At 46.3% G+C, this 19,574-nt stretch overlaps 1 protein-coding gene and 1 long non-coding RNA gene across 5 annotated transcripts; one reads left to right on the forward strand and one right to left on the reverse strand.

Annotated features, from left to right (window-relative positions):
* Positions 1 to 3,623: 3,623 nt before the first annotated feature.
* Positions 3,624 to 9,795, forward strand: LOC120702327. The gene is made up of 2 exons (XR_005686342.1): positions 3,624 to 9,208; positions 9,552 to 9,795. It is a non-coding gene; the product is annotated as an uncharacterized LOC120702327 (long non-coding RNA).
* LOC120702326 (NAC domain-containing protein 105-like) lies at positions 8,548 to 12,767 on the reverse strand. 4 transcript variants are annotated; one of them, XM_039986073.1, is made up of 5 exons: positions 12,239 to 12,767; positions 11,946 to 12,033; positions 10,169 to 10,387; positions 9,777 to 10,063; positions 8,548 to 9,274 (listed from the first exon to the last, which is right to left on the reverse strand). In XM_039986073.1, exons 3-5 carry the CDS (start codon positions 10,347 to 10,349, stop codon positions 8,723 to 8,725), a joined length of 1,020 nt encoding a protein of 339 aa, XP_039842007.1. In that variant the 5' UTR covers positions 10,350 to 10,387; positions 11,946 to 12,033; positions 12,239 to 12,767; the 3' UTR covers positions 8,548 to 8,722. The 4 variants fall into 4 exon arrangements, with proteins under 4 accessions (XP_039842007.1, XP_039842005.1, XP_039842008.1 ...); XM_039986071.1 differs by having other exon boundaries at positions 11,867 to 12,033; XM_039986074.1 differs by lacking the exon at positions 11,946 to 12,033.
* Between the last annotated feature and the right edge of the window lie 6,807 nt (positions 12,768 to 19,574).

A 19,574-nucleotide genomic window follows, 5' to 3' on the forward strand; every position in this document is an offset into this window, starting at 1 on the left:
CTGCCGACGACAGGGTCGATGGCTGGTACCTCGACTCCGGCGCCACACACCACATGACCGGGCGGCGGGAGTTCTTCTCCGACCTGGACGTCGACGTAGGTGGCTCCGTCAGGTTCGGGGACTCCTCCGCCGTGGAGATCAAGGGCGTGGGCTCCGTGATCTTCACCGCCAAGTCCGGAGAGCACCGGATGCTCACCGGAGTCTACTACATCCCGGCGCTGCGGAACTCCATCATCAGCCTTGGGCAGCTCGATGAGAGCGGCTCCCGCATGGTGATCGACAGCGGGGTCCTCCGCATCTGAGACTACCGTCGACAGCTTCTCGCCAGGGTGGTTCGGGGTGGCCCAGCCTCTTTGTCTTGTAGCTCGCAGGGACGACGAGGCATGGCAGTGGCACAAGCGCTTTGGGCACCTCCACTTTGAGGCCCTGAAGCGGCTCGGCGCCAAGGAGATGGTGCGAGGCCTCCCATGCCTCGACCACGTGGAGCAGCTCTGCGACGTCTGCGTGCTGACGAAGCAGAAGCGGCACTCCTTCCCCCAGCAGGCGAGCTTCCGAGCCAAGGAGCGGCTCGAGCTCGTACACGGGGACTTGTGTGGCCCGGTGACACCGGCCACACCAGGAGGACGGCGCTACTTCCTGCTACTCGTCGACGACCTCTCCCGCTTCATGTGGGTGATGATCCTCGGCAGCAAGGGAGAGGCTGCGGACGCCATCAGGCGTGCTCAGGCTACTGCGGAGGCGGAGAGCGGCCGCAAGTTGCGCGTGCTGCGCACCGACAACGGCGGCGAGTTCACGGCGGGCGAGTTCACGGCGTACTGCGCGGATGAGGGCATCCAGCGCCACTACTCCGCGCCGTACAGCCCGCAGCAGAACGGCGTCGTCGAGTGGCGCAACTAGACGGTTGTGGGGATGGCCCGGGCCCTCCTTAAGCAGAGGGGGATGCCGGCTGTCTTCTGGGGAGAGGCGGTGGTGACGGCCGTCTACATCCTCAACCGCTCGCCCACCAAGGCACTCGACGGCATGACGCCGTATGAGGCTTGGCATGGGCATAAGCCGGTGGTCTCCCACCTGCGGGTCTTCGGCTGCCTCGCGTTCGCCAAGGAGCTTGGCCACATCGGCAAGCTCGACGACAGGAGCACTCCGGGAGTTCATCGGCTACGCGGAGGGTTCGAAGGCCTACCGCATTCTCAACCCGGAGACACAGCGTGTGCGCATAGTGCGCGACGTTGTGTTCGACGAAGGGCGTGGATGGGCGTGGGACAAGGCGGTGGACGACGGCTCGGCTCCTACGTACGACGACTACACCGTCGAGTACGTCCACTTTGAGGGAGCTGGGGTAGTAGGCAGCTCTTCTTCGCCGAGCGTGCCTACCCCGGTCCCCGAGCCTCCACCGACTCCGGCGCCCGCCACACCGGCGGCACCACGCCCTTCAGCTACGACTCCGGCTGCGCCGAGTTCCTCGGCTGCACCACCACAGCCGGCGACGCCGCGCACTCCAGTACCGATAGCCACTCCTCCGGGCACGTCTACTTCGACACCTGCTCGTGCTAAGCACAGTCCGGTGGAGTTCGCTACTCCGCTCTCTCACGACGAGGAGCGCGTCGACGCGTACCACGACGGCGAGCCGTTGCGGTACCGTACGATGGAGGACCTTCTCGGCGATCAGCCGGTGTCGGGACTGGTGCCTCACGACCTGGAGGCGCAGTTGCACCTCGCGTGCGACGATGGCGAGCCTCGGTCTTTCGCAGAGGCCGAGGGACACGCGGCATGGCGTGCCGCGATGCAGTCGGAGATGGACGCTGTTGAGAAGAACCGCACTTGGGAGCTTGCTGACCTCCCTCGTGGTCACCGCGCGATCACCCTTAAGTGGGTGTTCAAGCTGAAGAGGGATGAAGCCGGCACCATCGTCAAGCACAAGGCTCGCCTGGTGGCACAAGGTTTCGTGCAGCAGGAGGGGGTCGACTTCGACGATGCCTTCGCTCCCGTGGCACAGATGGAGTCCGTGCGACTTCTCCTTGCGCTGGCTGCCCAGGAGGGCTGGCGCGTCCATCACATGGACGTCAAGTCGGCATTTCTCAACGATGACTTGAGGGAGGAGGTCTACGTGCACCAGCCGCCGGGGTTTGCGATCCCCGGCAAGGAGGGCAAGGTGCTACGCTTGCGCAAGGCCCTCTATGGCTTGCGGCAGGCCCCGAGGGCGTGGAATGCCAAGCTGGACTCCACGCTCAAGGGGATGGGCTTCGAGCAAAGCCCGCACGAGGCGGCCATCTACCGGCGGGGCAATGGCGGAAATGCCCTGCTGGTGGGTGTCTACGTCGATGACTTGGTGATCACCGGCACCAAGAATGCGGAGGTGGTGGCGTTCAAGGAGGAGATGAAGGCCACCTTCCAGATGAGCGACCTGGGGCCTCTCTCCTTCTACCTGGGGATCGAGGTGCACCAGGACGACTCCGGGATCACACTTCGACATATCGCCTATGCCAAGCGCATCGTCGAGCTCGCTGGGCTCACCGACTGCAACCCAGCTCTCACTCCGATGGAGGAGAGGCTGAAGCTGAGCCGTAACAGCACGGCAGAGGAGGTGGACGCTACTCAGTACCGGCGCCTTGTGGGGAGCCTCCGCTACCTCGCCCACACACGGCCGGACTTGGCGTTCTCCGTCGGCTACGTTAGTCGGTTCATGCAGCGACCGACGACGGAGCACCAGCAGGCCGTGAAGAGGATCATCCGCTATGTTGCGGGGACTCTCGACCACGGTCTCCACTACCCGAGGTGCCCTGGAGCGGCACACTTCGTCGGGTACAGTGACAACGACCACGCCGGCGACATCGACACCAGTAAGAGCACGAGCGGGATCCTCTTCTTCCTCGGCAAGTGCCTCGTTAGCTGGCAGTCGGTCAAGCAGCAGGTGGTGGCCTTGTCCAGCTGCGAGGCCGAGTACATAGCAGTCTCCACCGCATCGACTCGGGCGCTCTGGCTCGCTCGACTGCTTGGTGATCTACTCGGCAGAGACACTGGAGCAGTGGAGCTCAGGGTGGACAGCAAGTCCGCTCTGGCCTTGGCGAAGAACTCCGTTTTCCACGAACCGGTTGAGGTATCACTTCATCCGAGGCTGCTTGGAGGAAGGAAGCATCAAGGCGAGCTACATCAACACCAAGGACCAGCTTGCGGACCTGCTCACCAAGCCCCTTGGGAGGATCAAGTTCCTTGAGCTCTGCTCCAGGACCGGGATGGTTCAATCTTCCCACAAGACGACGCACAAGACTTACGGGGAGAATGATGGATAAGTCTGTGTACTTGGTCTTTGTGGGGCTGCACAAGAGGAGATGCTCTTGCTGCAGCACGTTGTGCTTTGCTGCCCCTAGAGGATAGCAAGGACAGCATCTTGACTACCTTTCAGTTGGCATCTAGGATAGCAGTTAGGACTAGCAGTTAGCATCTTGGACTAGTGTCCTTAGCATCTAGCTTGGCTGCCCTGCAGCCCCTTGTATAAATGTATCCCCAGCCCCCTCTTGGGATGGCATGGCATTGTGAGTGTGAATGAAGAAAAACTCAGAAAACTTCCCCAACTTGAGTGCCATCCTCTCAGCTCAATGAGAGTGAAAATTGAGCTGCTAACATAATGAAGTTAATAACCTGCAGTAGTGCTCCATTGTTGCCAAACACACCGAAAAATTAATAAAAAATTAGTATTCTGCTTCTTATTTTACTTTGTTTTTTTCCTCGAAACTGGAGATTTCACAGCATTTGAGCTCGAATTACTGGGCAAACAAACTCCTCGGAACTGGTAAATAAAAAGTAGAAGTAGCAACCTCCGAAAGGTACTTAGGACAAACACCTGTGCTGACGCTTGAAAGCAACTCAACATTGCCTTTTTGCTCATGCCCTTTATGCCTTTTTCTGAGTGTCTGGTCCCTGGTGGAGTAAACAGCAATCACTGATGGAAGAAGCATTGTCCCCTTGTAGGTTGCCCCCCCAACTGAGCTCCACACCGTATACATGCTTGCTTCTGCCTCTAGAACTAGCCGCACTATTGTTGTTTCACTGTGGTTGCTTGTGGTTGCGGGCTTGCGGCTAAGGAATGGTATTCATGTGTGGCTGGGTCTATGCCCAACTCAACTCATGAGTATATTTTGCTTGGTCCTGAGTGCTGCATACAGGTGCAGCTTAGTCATGCCATATCAATTCCAGGCAAGAGACACGCTGCAATCATTGTTGCATATGCAGCCACCGCAGTCAGCGGTAGGATTGGTGTTCCCAATCCCAGCGGCAGCACACAAGTTTGGCTCTGCCATATAGTGAAATGCCATCCAAAACCATTATAACTGTGTCTCCTATTTTTGTTTAAAAAATCAGGGGTAGATTTCTGTGAACTCAACTGCAATTTATATCTAGTCGCTGTATGTGTCTTTGTCGCCCAATCCAAAACCAAAGTATTCTCTAGAACTTTCCCCCATGAGGCAGCACTGAAGAGTTTGCTTATTTCTTCAGGTTACATATTCGTTTTATTTGAAAAAAACTATACCTGTACTTAGATGATAACTAGGCATGCATGGTTGCAGTTCGATATTTCTTACTTCATCAGCTAGCTTGGTCAAAGGTGGGAGGTGTGCATGAGAGAGGGAGCTGCATAAGTTCAATCATATATAGCACTAGCTTAGGAGTTATGAGTTGAACACTAAAATTGGTTTTAGAAAGAAATAAAAAAATGTTAAAACACTAGTAACAATCAGCATTTGGAAAGGATTGCTAGCTACTTTGCTAGGGCATCTGGCTTAACATAGACTGCATCATCAGTTATAGAATATATAACTGACAATGCAGTCTATATTGTAATCTTGTGCCGCATAGTCCCCTGTGAGCCATCTAGTGGTGTGCATGCGCCCCATACGGCCCGCGTTGTAAAAATAAATTATCATTTTCTCTTCTTAATGGAATAATACGCAGCTCTCCTGCGTATTCTCGAAAAAAGTTATAGAATATATAGATAGATTCAACTGAACTTTTCCTCCCTTGTTTTGGATGATATTATTTTTCCTTCTTGTGGACTGATATATAAATGAACTTTCGAATTCCCGCATGGTTCCTTGAATAAAATTCTTTATATATTTCACTTTGCTCATTCTGCACATTGTGAGGTTATATACTGTTTTATAAATAGGAGTGAAGCATTTCCATCTGCTTCTGTGGAATAGATTTTAAAGAATTTTGATCTGAATTGAGTGGTCCTTGTTCTTTTGCAGCCCAATGATTCGATTCATTTCTGAGATAGGTGGAATAGAAATATTGTTTTCTTTCAAGAAAAGAACTGGTAGAAATATAATAGATCAATGTTATATTTGGTAGCTCATGGGCCTTGGTCCATGCATGGATGACATCATACATACTTCTCCAGCGTGGAATGAACACAATAATGAGGCAAGTACAAGGAGCCTTTTCCCTTGGTCGCATATCTTTCGTTTTAGTTTCTTATATGCATGTCCAGGGAGCATTCTTTCAAGTGCATCTATCTATATGCGTAACGTAGCGTCTATTAACCTCTTACATGCATGGCCACAATATGATGGAATCCTTTTTTTTATTTGTTTGCTTGGGAATAAGATTGGCACATGAATAATTGTACATGCAGTGTGAAAACTGTAGATGTGTATGGCGGATTAACTATAGATTTAGAAGGGCTGTGAGCAGAAATGATGGGGTCTCACATGAGGGCTTTCACGCAGGCATCATGTTATCTTCCTCTACAAACAAACATCCCCTTCCCCTTCCCTCTCTCCATGTACTTAATTATACCCACTTCGATGCCCCCTCTCACTCATCTCATCTCATCCTCCATCGATCTCATTCATGCATGTTGCTGCGGCCTGCCTGGTTCCCAACACCCCTGCCTTTTCCACACCTTCTTTCTAACCTCATACACGCGCAAATAATTCCATCATATTGTGGCTGCCTTTTTTCCTCTCGGACTGTTGCCACTGACATGCAGGCCCGTATGTAACCCATCATACCATGTAGTATACACAGCTAGGTAGTAGTTGAGAGGTGTGATGCAGGCCATGCTTTACCGGAGTGTGTAATGCTTGCATTGCTTGAAGAGTGTGTGTCTGCATGACCGGCTTGTGGTCAGGCCGTGTATGTGGGGCTCTTGCACTATATAAGCCGGAAGCTCGATCATCAGTTGGTGGGAGGCATGCAATGCATTCATCCATGTCTTCTTTGCTGCTCCTATGCATATATATATGCTTGCTGACTTTGATCCCTTAAAGTAACGGCCAGGAAGCATTGCCCTTCGCTCCCTGCATTGGTAACAACTCCTTCAGACGGTGTCACTATCCGGCATCTCTAGCTTTCTCTTCTGTAATCTTGTCATCTCTGCTGGCTTGTGCTTGCTCCACATAATCCTTGGGCCATGATCACCAGCGTGTTCTCTGTGGTAGGTGAGTTAATGTTACTGTTATTACCCTTTCTTTCACGTCATTAGTTAACCTAATATTTGCGAACTTGCCATTTTTTTCACCTTACCTGTTCTCTAGAGATAGACATTTCTTTACTGATCAACTTGGTAAATATACGACAGTGAGTCTGTGTTATCATTCTACATATCCCTTTGAAAAGAAGTGGCATGCCTTTGCTTCTAAACCTGTCCAAGTACTTCTTGTATTGATGCTCATGGCATGTATTTATAACCACATATATGATGAAACTGAGTTTTAGTTAGTTTTCATTCTTTAGCCTGATCTGTTCATGATCTGGACAAGTTTTTCCATGCATGCGCCCTTTAGTCTTCTCCATATCGTTTCTTAAGCATCCTGCTCTAGGTATCAAACTAGCAATTAGTTGCCCTGCTAGAATACTCCTGTCCAGTTCTGCCTTACCAATTATGATCTTGTCCTTTGCATCATATAGTCGCTATACTGTAATTGAGGTCTACACATCCTCACTGATTCCTTGAAGAGTTACTCCAGACGAGGGCACACACCTGTGAGAGAGAGCTAGTGTGATGATCTGTGATAGAATTTCCTGTTGATGTGACCACTACTGGTGTTAATTGTGATAGAACATGGCCACCATAAGTACTGCTATCCGAGAAGTTCGAATGATGTGCCACTAATATCCTGTCCTGAAATTTGTTTCCCATTAATTGCAGATAGTGGATGAAGGTTAGGCTCTAGCTACATAACACGTGTCCTAGGGACTCATATAGCAAGTCATATATAGTTGATCTGCTTGAAGCCCTGAACACAAGTTATCCAAAAGAAAATTCCGAAAAAGTTATTCAATCAAACTAGTTGGAATATATTCAAATGTAACGAAAAACACATGTCTCGATATATTTTCGTCCATATATAGCCTTCTTTCTAGAAAAGAAGAAGGGTTTATTTTTCTTTCTAAAAGCGTTTTTTAGAACATGAGCCTTGTGTGTGTTCTTATAAATAGAACGAACGAGGAATTATCAGTCATTGAGTTAGTCCCTGCTAATACGGCTGTTGTAGAATAAATGGATTCATTTAATTTATTCACATCCTTCATACAGATTGACAAAGAATGATTGCTCACCCTTCGATTCGGATCACATATAGGAAATGATTAGTCATATCCTTCAAATTCTTGTGAAAGGGTGCCTGGCCGGATTGGTTAGGTGCAGTAGCACTCCTTAGGCCCTGGTTCGACTCCCGGTGGGAGCGAATTTCAAGCTGAGGTTAAAAAAATCCCCTCGCCTATAGAGACGCCAAAGCACGTGGAAATAGGTCTTGGCTCATCCCGGCCCGCTCTTACACGAGTTACGGTATGGATTACGACGCTCTTGTGTAAGGGTGGGGCTTCTTACATTAATGCCCGGTGGGCGGCTTGCCCCTCGCAGGTCGAGTTTTTCATATCCTTCAAATTCTTGCTCAATTAAGAATTATTTATTTAGTCCAACAGCTAACGGGCACACACACTTTTGATATATTTCCACATCTTTTTCTAGATATAAATTTTTTACTTTTATATTAGAAAAAATGATGCAAAGTATTAGAAATATATATAGTGGTACATGTATGAACATCTTATATCATATGTAGTTGGTCAAGTGGACTGAAAAATGATGAGGACTAATGCTACAGCTCTTCGAAAACAATTTATATAACTCCAGGTTCAACCTGGTTCACATAGTAAACGTATATCTTGTGAAATATTGGTATAAAGTAAATGAGACGATTCAGTGAAATATCATTTGGGCTTTAGAATGCATTTTTTTTTGCATGTTAATCTCTCTCTCTCTCTCTCTCCCCCCACCACGTCACTTTAGGGATTTCATATTATATATCTAACTTGCCATAATAGTATTCCACTTAAAGTAAAAAAGTGATGCCAAAAGTACATTATATAGAATCACAGCAAAATACAATATGTAATGTGGTTATTGAGTTAATTTGTTGATAGACCAACAACTGAAAGAGTGACATTACCTATTACAAATCACGATTCATGAAGCGTCTAAGTTATCCATGACCTTATTTCATATAGAAACACAGTGATGAAGTATATTCAGTACAACATCATCCTGAAGGAAATAATAAGTAGTACACTCATCTCAATATATATAGTCTTATTTACATGTCATTCCGGAGATCAAATTACTTAGCTGTCCAATCGATCCGATATGATAATCATCATTACTGTAGCTCTTAAGATGATATTTCTATATATATGAGGTATTATGTTTGATTAATTTGCATCATCACTTCCATGGATCAACTTGGCTGCTGGATGTTGACGTTGACGCATAGTCAGTAGCCACCTCTTGCTTCTCATTGACCTGAATAATATCTCCTTCGTCAGTATAATCTACACCCTTTGTTGCATCATGACTAAGTTGAGATGCAACAAACTTGTCTAGAACTCTCCAATCGGTGACTTGGTCTACTGCATCATCCATGAGCTGAACATGCTGGTGAGCATGGTGCGAATTTGATTGATGATCTGGTGAGACCAACAGAGAATGGAAAGAAGGACTCTCTAGCTCGTGAGGAATGGTGTTGAGAACATGATGGCTTGGCATTTGGAATTGTAGCTTCAGTTCCCTCTTGTAGGTATTGTTCAGCATTTGGAGGTGCTGTTCTTGCAGCTGTGACATGGCGTGATGTGGTGGCATTCTGCTCATGGGAGAGTTAAGGTCATGCATGAAGGGTCCATCTTCATCAAGATACCAGCATGGTGCATCATGGTCAGATTCTCTTCTAGTTGTTGGTAGTCTCTTTTTGAACACCCTACATACTACCCATCCTTCTTCCTGAAATAAAGACGGTTCATGTTGAAAATATAATTAGTAGAATTTATTGCTATGCACTTAGACATAATGTATATTATATCTAGATGCATAGCAGAACTATGCACCTAGAAAAGTCAAAACGACTAATAATTTGGGACGGAGGGAGTAATATGCAGTTGACTTCAGAGCAGTCCTGTTTTTAGGATGAACGTTGAGATGCAATAAGCATGAGCAGACTGTATCCTTGGAAAGTAATGCTCTCAGTTGTCATTTTTGTTCATGATATTCTGATATGCAGGTAATGCTGGTTGCAAAATGATCGAGTAACAACGACAACTGAGAAGGCTATCAGCTGGCTACTGAAGGAGATGTGTGTCGAAGAATTGATCAATACACAAAATATAATGACCACTAAGACCAATGTGACATTTTAGGATTTCCATTTTGAACTCTTTATGCATGATATAATGTATTTTGAAACACATTGATTATATACATGATAAATAAAAGATCAATGACTTGCCTGCGGAGGGCCATTCTCATTGGTTTCAAGGCGGTACTCGTGCATGATCCAGTCGGACTTGTGGCCGTTGGGAGCCCTGCCCTTGTAGTACACTAGGGTCTTCCTCATGCCCACCAGCTGCCGCTGCTTGTTGGCGTAGATCGGCTTGTCCCTGCCAGTGGCCTTCCAAAACCCGGCCGCGGTGGCCCGGTTGGTCCGGGTGCCAGTCGGGTATTTCTTGTCCTTGTGGCTGAAGAAGTACCACTCATTCTGCTCCTCCTCGCCAGGTCCTCCTAACCTGCACTTCTCTGTATTGTATGGATCGATATGATACAAATTAAAATTAATTGTGTATGAATATATATGATCAGGTAATAGCAATGTAATGCATGCAGTAACGACCGATGACTGACCTTGGAGATCCCATGGCTCTATCTTGTAAAGATCTACATCTTTGATGACGTTGAGGTCGATCCTTCTCGAGGCCACCTTCTTCCTGAGGTAGTAATCCACGAGCTCTTCGTCGGTCGGGTGGAACCGAAAACCTGGAGGAACTAGCTGCTGCGTCTGTGCTTGTGTGCTGCTCATACCCATCTTGATCAACTGGCTGGGATCTCTATTAATTGATCGATCTGAAATTGAGAGATCATATGCATGCATGTTTTGTATCAAGCTAGCTATAAGATCATATATCGGACGCATGCATGCATGCGATAATAATGGACAGATAAAAAGTAATACTCGAACGAAGCAAGCATGATGATTTGCCGTAGTGACGCATGCACTAATGACCTCAATGCATTGCATGCATGTGATGTATGTGGTGCTGAGCAGCTGATGAGTACTCATTACTCTTTGTGGAATGTTCCCCTGCTGCTGCTGCTGCTGCTGCTGATGAAAGCTTCTCTCATCATACATGTCCTGCAGTGCAGGCTGGCTGCTGGCCTCTATATATATATGATCGATCACTACATGTATGCATTGGGGTCTCCATCAATAATTCCACTAAAGTGTGGCACTCACGCATTGCATCTATATCCATGATCGAATATGTGCTACAACCATCATTTTCGTTCTGATCAATGTAGAATATATAGGATATATATATATATATATATATATATATATATATATATATATATATATATATATATATATATATATATATATATATAGACTGATTATATTTGAACCGATTTATATATATACGTACCTTATGATCTATCAGTTATTGCATACCATTGATATGATTAATATATATAGTACTAATGTAAGTTACGACGTGTACAAAAGAGCTTGTGGAGAACATATATGCATTTTTTTTCTTGTGGAGATAGATACTATATATTTTGTCCACATGGAGTACAATTAATTTTTTCATCACACCATCCAGTATAATATAATGTACAAGGCACAGTGGGAGAGAGACAAATTAAATGTGAAACAAAACTCCAGAAAAGTTTAAAAAATATTTTTGCAGAAAAAGAAATTGTGTACACCCACATGCCTAAAACAGGCGGGGATTATTCTTCCATTTGTCTGATAGAATAACACCCTAAGGTTTTCCATTACATAAATCAATAAAATCAAATTAGACTTTGATGCATTTAAGGTAACAATGGTAAATGGTTTTAATTTCAAACTTGGCGTAGCAAAACAAAATGTACGTACTTGTATTCTACATATATACTACTGATTAGTACTCGTGCAACCTAATAATCGGCCCTTTCGAAAATATATATGTCTAGAAGACAAAATCATTGCAGCACTGCTTGTATCTTGTATGTTATGTGTGTGTTTCTTAGCCTGTGCGTTATATATAACAAAAAACAGTTTTTATTTCCAGATATCAAGACGAGCCTTGTATATGTACATTCGAATTTGAATTGAGAGAGAGATGTATAGATATAGATAATATCATATTCATATCTAGGGTTCTAACTAAATCAGGGTCTTATATAGCCTGAATATAATGCAACCCGGCCGTGAGATCCAACATAAAAAGTATAGCACAAGATCGTCACAGAATATATCAGGAGAGAGAGAGAGAGAGAGAGAGAGAGAGAGAGAGCTGTGTGTATATAATCCGAATCAGAGAGATGTGATGAAACCTTGTACAAATGCAGAAGATCTTGCTTGCTAGCTGCTGCTATATATAGTACATAGAGCCAGGAGACAGAAATGAAGAACCTTTTCTGATCTTCCTTCTCCCTGTCTTTTGGTTGCTCTATGTGCGTGTATTCTCTCTCCCTCCTTTCTCTCTCTAGGTCACTACTATCTGGTTCAGATCCCAAGAAGAATGTCACAGATAGATACGCGTACAACAACAAGAGGATCAGCACAAGAAATGAATGATATATATATATATAGGATATCAAATCAAAAAGAAGAAATCACAACAGTCAAGATCGATTGATGAACCGATCGAATAGTAGTTTAGGTCGAACTCACAGCATGCAGCATCAGGTATGATACCTACATACCTTGCTATAGCAGGCAAGAGTTCATCGATCTGCATGCATACAAGCTCCGTCCCTTGTTCCTCTTCCCTTCCTCTCCTCGCCTAGCCTAAGCTAGTAGTAGCACAGAGAGAGGAGCAGGGAGGAGAGAAGGGAGGCTGGGAGGGAGGGCCGGCTAGCTGCCGTGTGCAGATCGATCGGGAACGGGAACGGGGACGAACGGGGTTGACGTGAGATCAAACTAAATGCAGAACGGGATTGATGGAAGTGCTAAAAAGAAACCCTGATGAGAGAGAGCTAGCTAGATAGCAGAGATAGATCGACGAGCGAGCTCACAATCTATCTATGGTGGCCGTGAATATCGATCGGAGGCAACAAATAATCAACAAACTGAGAGATACAAACTGTAGATGATCGAGGAAGAAGATCAGGGAATTGAAGAGCTTGCTAAGGTAAGTGAAAGAGGAGGAGAGAGAGATGCAATGGTGGATGGAGATAGATGGAGCTAGCAAAGGTGCTGCGTGCGTGGAGGCCGGGCTGAGGAGACGTAGGAGAACAGCGACCTTAACTTTGTCTAGTCGTCCCGGCCTCGATGGAGGTGGGACCCTATACTAGCTCACAACACGCAAAACTAAAGCCAAGCCCGGCCCGGCCGACCAGCACCAAACAAATCCCCCATCCACTGCCTCGCGCCATCATTCCTTCTTCCTTCCCATCATCAACTTCTTTTCTTCCTTCCTTCCTCCTTTTTCTTTCCCACCACACACTTTGCAAGAATATATCTTCTGTCCTGCTAGCTAGTACTTCATTCAACTCGATCAGCTCATCACTAGCAAGATCGATCATCCTCCTCCCAAATCAAGGCTGCGGCTCCTGAATGGTGTAATTACTAGGCAGGGCAGCATAATGAGATTTTGTTTAGTTAGGATTTTGCTTTTTCAAATAAATTTGGAGCAAATTGGAATTTTGGGCGACCGGCTATACATAAATTTTGCCTCAAATTGAAGTCTTCCAAGACCTTTCATGCATGTTTCATCTACATATGTTAGGCATTTCATCTTCATATACTTTATATGACTTCAGATATAGCCCACTCTATATCGAACAACTCCTCACAACGCGCACCATTCGTTTTCAACCTCCTTTTCAATCCGGCCTCTTCTTTTCTCCCTCCATCTATTCCTTTCCTTCTTTCCTCTCTTATTCATTCCTCCTAAGCATATATGCAGGTTTAAACCATCCCCTACATCTTTATACAAATAATAATGAAAGGGAATAATTCACTAATGCTCATCAGGGTTTTTGGCGGCGACGATGCAGTTTTAAGAGTATTATTATTACTCCCTCCATCCCAGGACAATATAATGTGTGGTCAAATTTGGCACGGTCTTCAATATTAATATTTGACTCTTAATATCTCTTATATAATGTTTGTAGCAACAAAATTATATTCATATGAAACTACTTTTAAATATGAATAAAATGGTAAGATTGTTAGACGATGAAGTTTTTATTATATACAAGACTAGTCGTAGGTCAAAGTTTTTAATGTTTGAATCTTGAATTACTTGCGCGCCTTGTATCCTGGGACGGAGGGAGTACTAGTGTGAAAAGAATTTGGAGGGATATATGTGTATCTTCTGGTAGCATGGTTAGGTTTTGACGTAACCGTGTTTCCAACCTAGGAGATGTAATAAACAAATAAGTTAAGAAAAGATAGTCCTTGCAAAGATAATAATGACACATGTATATATATGATGGGTAGCCTGAACGCCGAAAGGGATGGTTTTACTAGTGTTCCACTTTAATAAATTTTAGTTGTTACTGGATCATATATAGTTTTGTTCTCAAGAATTGTCTTTATTTGGTTTGAATGCATATATATAAATATAAACATCGTCTGAGTCAGTGAATCATATACTAGTGCATATATATAGTTTTACTAGTGTTCCACTTTAATAAATCTTGATAAGTTTGAGTCTCGCTCGTCTGATGGTATTTTTCTCGGTTATGCTTCTCACTCTAGAGAGTACCGTGTGCTGATTATTGATACTAACATCGTCAGAGAGACTTGTGAAGTCACTTTCGACGAGACTGCACCGTGCAATTCTTCTATCTTTGAAGTTGCAGGAGATGATGAGTTCGGCACCTCCATCTTTGAAGATGAGGAGGAAGAAGCTGCAGATGGCGACACTGAGGCTACCACGCGTGCTGTGGACCCAGCTATCTCTGCCACGAGTTCAGATGATGACGACGGCCCCGACCCGACTACGTCTACTTCCCGGGGGCTGTTCGAGGAGGTGACTCAGGCTTCACCAGCTGCACCTGAGGAGGCACCAGCTTTGGTTGAGGAGGCGACTTCAACACGGGAAGCACCGCGACACATTCAGCGTCGCCATCCACCTCAACAGATGCTAGGTGATCTCAACGAGCGAGTCACCAGGTCCAAGGTAACAAGTATCGCTGGTTTTGCTCATTCAGCATTTGTTGCCTCTTTTGAGCCCAAGGATATTGGACACGCTCTTTCTGATTCTAATTGGGTCAATGTCATGCATGAGGAACTTGAGAATTTTGAAAGAAACCAAGTTTGGGTTCTGGTCGAGCCTCCACCTGCTTGTAATCCCATCGGAACGAAGTGGGTTTTCAAAAACAAGCAGGGTGAGGATGGGTTGGTTGTTCGAAACAAGGCTCGTCTTGTTGCCCAGGGGTTTTGCCAAAAAGTGGGTATTGATTTTGAGGAAACTTTTGCCCATGTTGCTCGTTTGGAAGCTATTCGAATCTTTCTTGCATTTGCTGCTTCCAAGGATTTTAAGGTTTTCCAAATGGATGTTAAATCTGCCTTCTTGAATGGTTTTATCGAAGAAGAGGTTTATGTGAAGCAACCCCCTGGTTTCGAAAATCCCAAGTTTCCAAACCGTGTTTATAAACTTCAGAAAGCTCTTTACGGTTTCAAACAGGCACCTAGAGCTTGGTATGATAGATTGAAAATCTTTTTGCTGACTCAGGGCTTTAAAATGGGATGTGTTGATAAAACTTTGTTCCTCATGCGATCTGGCACTGATTTTCTTTTAGTTCAGATATACGTGGATGATATTATATTTGGTGGCTCTTCTCACGCTCTTGTCTCCAAGTTTTCTGAGCAGATGTCCAGGGAGTTCGAGATGAGCATGATGGGTGAGTTACAGTTCTTCCTCGGGCTGCAGATCAAGCAAACTCCTCAGGGCACTTTTGTCCATCAAGCCAAGTACACTAGAGACTTGCTGCGGAAGTTCGACATGAGTGACTTGTCTCCTCAGCCGACTCCGATCAGCACATCTACGGCGCTTGACGAGGACTTGGACGGCGAGGCGGTGGACCAGAAGGAGTACAGGAGCATGATCGGCTCTCTCCTATACCTGACGGCGATGCGACCGAACATCCAGTTCGGCGTCTGTCTCTGCGCGCGGTATCAGGATTCGCCGCGCACCTCCCACAGGCAGGTGGTGAAACGCATCTTCAGGTATCTGAAATTCACCCCTGAATTTGGTCTTTGGTATTCTGCGGATTCTTCTCTGGTTTTGGTGGATTTTTCTGATGCCGATTTCGGTGGCTGTCGGTTGGATCGCAAGTCGACATCCGGCACTTGTCAATTTCTCGGTACATCTTTGGTGTCTTGGTCCTCTCGCAAGCAGGCTAGCGTAACGCTTTCTTCCACAGAAGCTGAGTATGTTGCCACTACTAGCTGCTGCTCCCAGATACTTTGGATGAAACAAACCTTGCAGGATTATGGCTTGAGTTTCAGTAGGGTTCCTATCTTTGTAGACAACATGTTAGCCATTAGCATTGCAAAGAACCCTGTCCTACACTCCAGAACCAAGCACATAGACATCCGATTCCATTTCCTGCGAGACAACCATGAGAGAGGACACATAGACCTGATCCATGTCCCTTCAGAGAGGCAAACCGCAGATATGCTCACCAAACCGCTAGAGCAGGACACCTTTGCTCGCTTGCGAGGGGAGCTTGGGGTTTGTTACCCCTTTTGATTGCTGACTTTTCTTTGGTTAGCTTTATAGATTTTATTTGCTTCTCTTTGTTTTCTAGGTTTGGTAGTTGCATTGTGCATATGCATTGTACATGTTTGTATTTTGCAATGTCTCACTTGCACTAGCATTCTTGTATACATTGCTATGATCTTCTAGTGCCTGCTAGTGTGAGTTGATAAACTTGATCATGTATAGCTTGCTCCACTGTGTATATGACATCATCTGAGTTAAGTTATTTTGATTTGAAAATCTGAAAACATGATCACCCTGTCTTGGCTACTAGCATGTTAGGGCGTGTTGATATACTTTGCTATCTTATTCATGCTAGTGTGGCCTTTCGTTCAGCAATTCATATTTGAAATGATCTAAATCTGATAAAATTGCTTGAACTGTTCTGGAAATGGATGGAAAAGATCCAGGTGGGATTGCTTGTCGCACTGATTGAGCTTTCGGGACGGCTCACTTTGCACTTGTGAGAACCCGGGCAAGGCTGTGCATGACTGAAACGAGTGCTTTAAGCTTCTGATTGTCTTTTGGCATAGGCTTGGCCTCGTTGCTAAGTAAAGCATGATAAGCTTTCAACCCCTGGCACTTAGAATTGCTTGATATAAAAATTGATTGAAAAATGAATGTTGGCAACTTGTTTTGGCTGATTTGGCTCACATGTATGAGTATGAGTAGCACTGTTTTTCATTCCCTATTTCTTAGTGCTAGATCATGGGCGACAGGGGCGGACCCAGTGGGTGGGCCGGATATGCCCCAGCATACCTAAAATATCGAGTCCTGCTTAATAAAAAACTCTCAATCATCAAAGACCCAAATCAGCCGTTGGTCGTGGCTGCACCCTCACGCAGGCATAGCAGCGGAGCAGCGTGACTCCGCGTCGGCGCGTCCGTGGGGCAGCTGAGCGGCTCTGTCTGGACTTGAGCATCTGCCGCCGTTTGGCGCGCTGCGCGGGGCCAGTGGGCGGTGGGCTGCTGGCTGCTGCAGACCTAGCTGTGCCGCATGCATCCGCCGACCAACGATGCCTCGGCCCTCTCCCGCTAGCTCGGCAGCTCCATTGCCTCACAAACACATCCTCTAGTATGAAATTTGTGAAACTCTAACCATAGCTCGCTAATTTTTTTATAGAGATTGAACAATTAGACAATTGCTAATTAGTGTAGGATATAGAAATAGATTGAGTGATGCTCTTTTTTTTATGATTGTCTTGTCACATTAATTGAGCGGGATATTTTTTTGAAGTGGATGAAAATGACATAACCGATACTTTCATGAAGTTTAGAAATCGTAGACCAGACAAGAAGTAGCTTCTTTTATTCATTTGAACTAGTATGTTTGAACTATTTGTATTAACATCGGTATTTAACTCTTGAATTTAAACTTGGAATGTAATTTTTATTTTTTGTACCGATTTTTTCGGTGAAATTTAAATTCTATTACCGACTTATATATGGATTATATCGAATTAGAAGTGCAAAAAATATTGTGGCATACCCTTTGTGAAATCCTAGGTACGCCACTGATGGGTGATGCTTTTATTTCTCATAAACTGAACTTGCCTAGCTCTAGACTGATATGATATACCCTGTTGAGCTAGATGCAGGTCTTGTTTATGGATGCACACGTGCTTGTGACTAGATGTTGCTCATATCCTTGTATCCCTAAATGCTTTCACTTACACCTCCTGCATTGCATTCATTGCATAGCATCTGTTCAGGGGGAGTTTCAGCTTCAGGGGGAGCTTTAGGTCTTTTTAGACTTGATGTGTGCATGTGCCAACAAGGGGGAGAATTTTGAGAGAAGTGATCGAAAAGGGGGAAACTTGTTTGATTTTTGAAAAACTTGTTGTGCACAGGGCTTCCAGAGTGTATTATTTTGGGAGAGTTGCACTTTTGAGAGGGAAAAACTTTGCTTGGGGAGTTTCTGCTTTGTTCTTGGCTCCTGGTTTTCCTCATTTTCCCTCTGCTTCTTGCATGACTGCGTCGAGCGTTACCTCTGTCTTTGAGGAGTCATGTTTTGGCTTTTGACCGATTGCGTCGAGCCTTTGCCTTTGTCTTAGGGGATCGATTTTGCTTGAGTGAGTGACTGTTCCTGCCTTTCTGAGCCTTTTGTCACTTGCTTGTGCTTCTTTGTTCTTTTCTGGTTTCACTTCTCTTGGTTTGTTTGTGGTGTGTTGACAATGCACTCATCAACGGGGAGATTGAGGAATGTTGAGTACTCTATCCTGCTTGTGATGAGTGAATTGTCAACCGTGCGGTGTGATCGTGCGCTTGGTCTTTGGATTGTAGGTACACGGGCGTCGAGTGTCGACGGGGAGCTGCCGTGGAGGTGCTGTGGCCGATGGACCGTGCGGTGGACGGCGGTGAAGGGCAGCCGGGACCGGAGCTCGGACCGGGCGGCAGCTGTGGCGTCCACTCCTGGATCGAGGGCGCAAGCGGCGACGGAAGACGGGTTTCTTGGTTTGCGCCACAAAACCAAGGAGGCGGACGGCGGTTGAAGACGCCAAGTCGTGGAGGCACGGGCGTCGGTCTCGGGACTGACGGAGGCGACGGGCGTCGACGGCGTCTAGGGCCTCGCTGCGGGCGAGGAGGTGACGGGCGTCGGGCGGCGTCTAGGGCCGTCAGAAGGCCGAGGCGGGAACGGCGTATAGGGCCACGGCGTGGAGGCAGGAATCTTCCCGCGCGTGGAGTTTTGGCGGTTTTCTCAAAACCGGCCACCTATTCGGGTTTCGCGGACCCCCAAAAACCGCGAACCGGATCTTCATCCACACGGCGGCATCGTGGAGAAGACTTCGACTCGAAGAAAGAACCTCGACCGTCGGATGAGTCATTGTATCTTTTTCCGGTTTTGCCCTTACGGGCTTTCTAGTGTCTAATAGAGTATAGGGGTAGTTTAGTCTTTTAGTCTAGAGTTAGTGGAGGATAAATATCTCTCTCCCTCCCCACTCTCTCTCTTTTTCCTGCGGCTCACAAGTCCCCATCGCCCCCTGCTGTGTTGTTTTGTTCTTCTGGTTCCCCTTCCTTCCTCTCCTAGGGTTAGAGTTTTTGGATGGAGAATTGAACTTTGAATCCATGGGAAAGGAGGCCCTTCCCTCCTCTTGACCTCGGAGCGGTCATTTTTGATTCAATTCACTGGCTCGTTTTGGATTTGTTTGGTCCCTTTCTCTGTTCTTGTGCGTGCAGGTTCGGAGAGCACTGGGCAAGCAGCGCCTGGCTCACGGTGCTTGTGCGCGCGGCATCCCAGCAGCAGGCGGAGACGCTGGTGGGGAGCAGAGCGCGCAAGCCCAGGCACACAGCAGCAAGAGCAGCGGGCCAGGCCAGAAGGCAGTACAC

Source organism: Panicum virgatum, chromosome 4K (assembly GCF_016808335.1).
Source record: "Panicum virgatum strain AP13 chromosome 4K, P.virgatum_v5, whole genome shotgun sequence".
NCBI classification, from domain to species: Eukaryota; Viridiplantae; Streptophyta; class Magnoliopsida; order Poales; family Poaceae; genus Panicum; species Panicum virgatum.

Coding starts and splice junctions, on each gene's coding strand:
- LOC120702326 (XM_039986070.1), bottom strand. CDS start 10,673: ATGTATGATGAGAGAAGCTTTCATCAGCAGCAGCAGCAGCAGCAGCAG. Junction 10,064..10,168: donor AGAGCCATGGGATCTCCAAG/GTCAGTCATCGG, acceptor CATACAATACAG/AGAAGTGCAGGTTAGGAGGA. Junction 9,275..9,776: donor ATGAGAATGGCCCTCCGCAG/GCAAGTCATTGA, acceptor TCTTTATTTCAG/GAAGAAGGATGGGTAGTATG.